Source organism: Buceros rhinoceros, unplaced genomic scaffold, assembly GCF_000710305.1.
Source record: "Buceros rhinoceros silvestris isolate BGI_N320 unplaced genomic scaffold, ASM71030v1 scaffold17073, whole genome shotgun sequence".
Lineage (NCBI taxonomy): Eukaryota > Metazoa > Chordata > Aves > Bucerotiformes > Bucerotidae > Buceros > Buceros rhinoceros.
Genome location: NW_010402061.1, coordinates 24858 through 28914, shown reverse-complemented (window position 1 = coordinate 28914; position 4057 = coordinate 24858). Strand labels below are relative to the sequence as shown.

General features: G+C 51.7%; 1 protein-coding gene across 1 annotated transcript in view; it reads left to right on the top strand.

Annotated features, from left to right (window-relative positions):
• Positions 1-911: 911 nt before the first annotated feature.
• The window catches only part of GPR144 (G protein-coupled receptor 144), a gene marked incomplete at its 3' end in the record, with an annotated part of 21524 nt that continues 18378 nt past the window's right edge, over positions 912-4057 (top strand). The window contains exons 1-4 of the mRNA XM_010132530.1: positions 912-959; positions 1047-1110; positions 1818-2048; positions 2772-3450. Coding sequence (XP_010130832.1) covers positions 912-959; positions 1047-1110; positions 1818-2048; positions 2772-3450 — 1022 coding nt within the window. The remainder of the gene's footprint in view (positions 960-1046; positions 1111-1817; positions 2049-2771; positions 3451-4057) is intronic.

The following is a 4057-nucleotide window of genomic DNA, read 5'->3' as shown; positions in this document are numbered from 1 at the left end:
GCTGGCACAGGGCTGGTCTTTGCAGGCAGCTGCCCAGGTCGGTTGAGCTTGGAGCTGTGTTCCGTGTTTGTAAAGTCACTGCTGAACTTCGGAAGACCGTTTGTGAACAAGTTTAGTGCCCGGGCTTCAGAACCCATCTCCGCAGTCCCTTAGCAGCAAAGTGCTTCGATGTGTGTTTTTACAGTAGGAGAGCCCCGCTGAGAGCAGAGATTACTCACGGCTGGCAGTGTCAGTGCCGAGAGACAGCATTAGGACTTGTTTGCATTGGTGATGGTATTGCCAGTTTCCATGTTTGCATCTTTACGTACCCTTATCTATGACTTTACTAGATTTTATAGGGCCGTGCACTCAGGCCTTCCCTCTGCCGGCGCAGAGGTGGTGCGACGGGGGCTCAGCGGCAGAGTCCCAGTGCTGGGCAGCCATCCAGGACGGCTCCGTGGTGCTGAGCTGCGTGTTCGGGCACTGCTCAGGAGGCTGGGTTTCCTGGTCTGCAGGATCTGTCCTGGTGCTGTACTCTGCGGGCGTTAAAAGACATGGGAAAAGCAGCCGGCGATGTGGCACTGTTTAACAGTGCGGTTTATGATGGCTTCTTTATCGAGTTAATGCAGATAAAGAGGCTCTGCTAACTTGCCTGTCTATTAATATCACACATCTGTATATGTTTTATGATTAATTATTCAGTATCCTGGAAACAAATGGTAAACTAGGACCTCGAGTTCTTTAAGAAGAACTAATTATTCTGATAGGGTACTGCCCAGGATGAGTATTTCAGCAAGAGTAATTTTCTTCTTTTTGATCTAAGACTCTCTGAGGTGAGCAGCCTTGTCTGAGGACTAGCTCTCTGCAGACTCCTGCCTCTGCAATGCATCTCTTTGTTCTAGTGAAGGGTGAAAGCTTTCCAGCTGGTCAGTATGTTTAGGAGAGACCTGAGACCTGATTCGTGGTTCTTCAGCCTTCTGGTGAGTTGTGCAGTAACTTTTACACCGTGAGTATTTGAGGGGATGTTAGTGCTTTACATGGATGTTACTAAACCTCCTCTCCAACAGGTCAGCAGCCTGTCTAGGAGTCTCCTTGCCTTTGGAGCCCTTGCCAAGAATCAGACTTCTAAAGGTGAGTGGTTTTATGAGCACTTCTGTATGTTTTTACAAGCAATGTTCAGCACAGAGGAACAACGCATAAAAAGGTCTCCGGTGGCAGAAACGAAGGTGAAGAAACTTTTCCTGATACCCTGATTTGTGCTTGAAATTATATTTGCATAGCTAAGTATTTGCTTGTCTAACTAGGAAATTACTGTCTCAAATCAGCTGCTGGTCTTTGTGCCGCTATATCTGCAAACAAACCCGATTATTTTGTGCTTGCAAATTGCATCTGCAGATGCAGAAGCTGTCAGGAGCCGGGAAGTGGGGATAAAAATAGGAAAATTTGTCTGTACCTAACTGCTTTGAACCAGCTGCCTTGAGGGCAGTCCCTGGGCGTGCCACAGTGAGCCGCTTCTTTGGACTGAGCTGGGCACGGTTTTGTGTGTCCTACAGAAGTGTGTTCCACAGAAGTGTGCCCAGCTCCAGCCCTAGGCCAGCCATTCACTTTGTGAGCAGACTCACAGAAGTCCCTCTTTTTAGCTCCAATATAGCCTGGACTTTCCTGTCACACTGTGCCTACTGGACATCCCGAGCGCTGGATGTGGAGATGAGCTCCTGCCTGCAGCAGCTCCGGGGAGCACCTGGCACTGTGTGGAAATGCCCAGGGGCGCGGGAAGGGGCTGACCCAGTAGAGTATGTGGTGTTCTGTTTCTCCCCATTGTGCGTGTCTTTCTCCAGGTTTTGCTCCTGTCACAATTGAGACCTCCAGACACATGTACGAATATGTGGCCACTGCTTTGGACTGGTGGCATGCGGACAGGTACTGTGAACAGCGCTTTGCTCAGCTGCTCTATGAACCCCAGGCCAGTGAGCAAGCTTCCTTCAGCAAACTGCTGCAGTCCCACCACGTCAGAGGCTCTGTCTGGTTAAATGAAAGGGAAGGTGTCCTGCACAAACTGAGGTGGAGACGTGAGTATAAGTGGGCTTGGACTATTTGGAGATGTGTTCACTGCTGGTCCCTTTTTCATTCTGATAAATTAGTCTGACTGGAAAAGTTGCTGCTCGTATTTTATGGAACTCCTAGGACCTCTGATCACAAGCTGGAACTAGCAGCAGGAACAATGGTGGTCCCAGCACATCAGCTGGTTGCTGTCCAGGTTTTTTAATGCATTGCAACAGAAGAGAGTTGCAAACGGGCTCCTCTGCTCTGGCCTCCGGTGCCATCTCCCTGTAAAGCAGGTCTGGCTTTGCTCAGCCTTGCGGGTCCTGCAGAGCGGAGGTGTTAGGGACGGGACCGGGAGAACAGGCCATCCTCCGCAGCAAGGCACCTCATGACAGATGCCTCAGAGGTCTTACCTGACTATGCTCTTGGTTACTGTACATGGCATGCTCAGGAACGTGCTCTTCTGTCCATATTCATTGTTTGCAGTCCTACTTGCTAGAAAACTGAGTTACTGGAAAATACACTTGCTGAAATGATGTGATCTCAGCTGTCCTGCCTTCCTGATCCCCTCCAGGCACAGGGGAAGCAGAAGCCTTGCTTCATGCTTCCAGGTTGTCTTCACCTGGAGGGTCTGTGAGTTCTTAGCTTGAGTGGGAGGCAAATGAAAATGAGAGTTTCCTCCCAGTGGAAGACAGGCAGCCTTTGACACACGTTTCTTCCTTTATGCTGGCTGAAATTTCTCCTTCTAGGGGACCACATTGTACCAGTCCTGGTATTTGGAGACAAAACAGACACAAAATACGCGAAGGTGCTCTCTGACTTCCCAGCACTGCCTGCTGTCACAGCCTGCGCCCACCTCCAGTGGGACACCAGGACCCAGGAGATTGCTACCATCTTCTCCTATGCTGTGCCGGCTTTTTTCAATGAGTTCCAGCTCCGTGGCTTTGTTGACGAGGAAGGCTTTGTCCGATTTGCTCTCATTGTCCATGAACACCATTCCCCATACCTGCCCGTGTTCCGAGCTGATGGACACTGGCATCACTTCTGTGTGACCTGGCAGCAGGAAAATGGGAGCTGGGCCATCTACGCTGATGGCAAAAGGAGGGCATCTGCCAGTGGTTTGTGTGCTGTGGGGCTGTCTGCCCCCCAGCCCATCTACGGCCAGGGGACTTTCATAATTGGGCAGGATCAAGATTCCCTCGGGGGCACCTTCCGGGAGAAGGAGTCCTTCAGTGGGAACATCACCGACTTGCACATCTGGCAGAAAGTTCTCAGCACAGAGCAGATTGAGAAGGTTCGGTCGTGCCGGGTGGTAGAGCAAGACCTTGTATTTGGGTGGAGCCTGGATGCTCTGGAGGTTGAAAGCACCGTTTGGGAAGTGACTGCACAGTTTCTTTGCCCAGGTAAGTGTCACCACCCTGGCTGCTTCAGCTCCCTTCTGCAGCAGGGGGCCATCAGGCAGGGAGAGTCTGGAAAGACAGTCCCATCCTTAGAGAGGGGGTTTGGTGCAGCTTGTGGACTGATGCTTCTCTTTTGGGAAGGAAAACCGGGCTGGGCAGTTTACAAATCATGCTGAAAGGTGCAGTCATCAGTAAACCCTCGGTCACTGAAGACTCCTGCAATGACCCCAGCAAAGCAGCTGCTGAGATGTCCTGTGCTAATGACAGGCTTCCTCTTCTGCTTGAGAGACAAGGCTTACTTGCCAGTGATGCTGTTCCCTGGGGTTTCCACACCCGGTGCTTCAACGCTCTGCTGGGAGGAGGGATCCAGGCTCTTAGCCAGACTGGTGTGACACTGCTGATAGATCACGAACTCAGGACCCGGCACTGCCACCTCCTCTGAGTTCTCTCTGGGGAGGATTTACCAGGGGGGTCAGGGGCAGTTTCTGAGCCCCGTCCCTGCTTGAGGAGCAGCCCACAGCTTTTGCCTTCGGGAGGGTTGTGGATTGCTTGCAGGAAGCGTAGTACCTGCTGGGGACGGCGTGTCTCTGGGGGACCTGGGCCTTCTGTTTGTGTGTGTGTTTCCACAGGGCCTG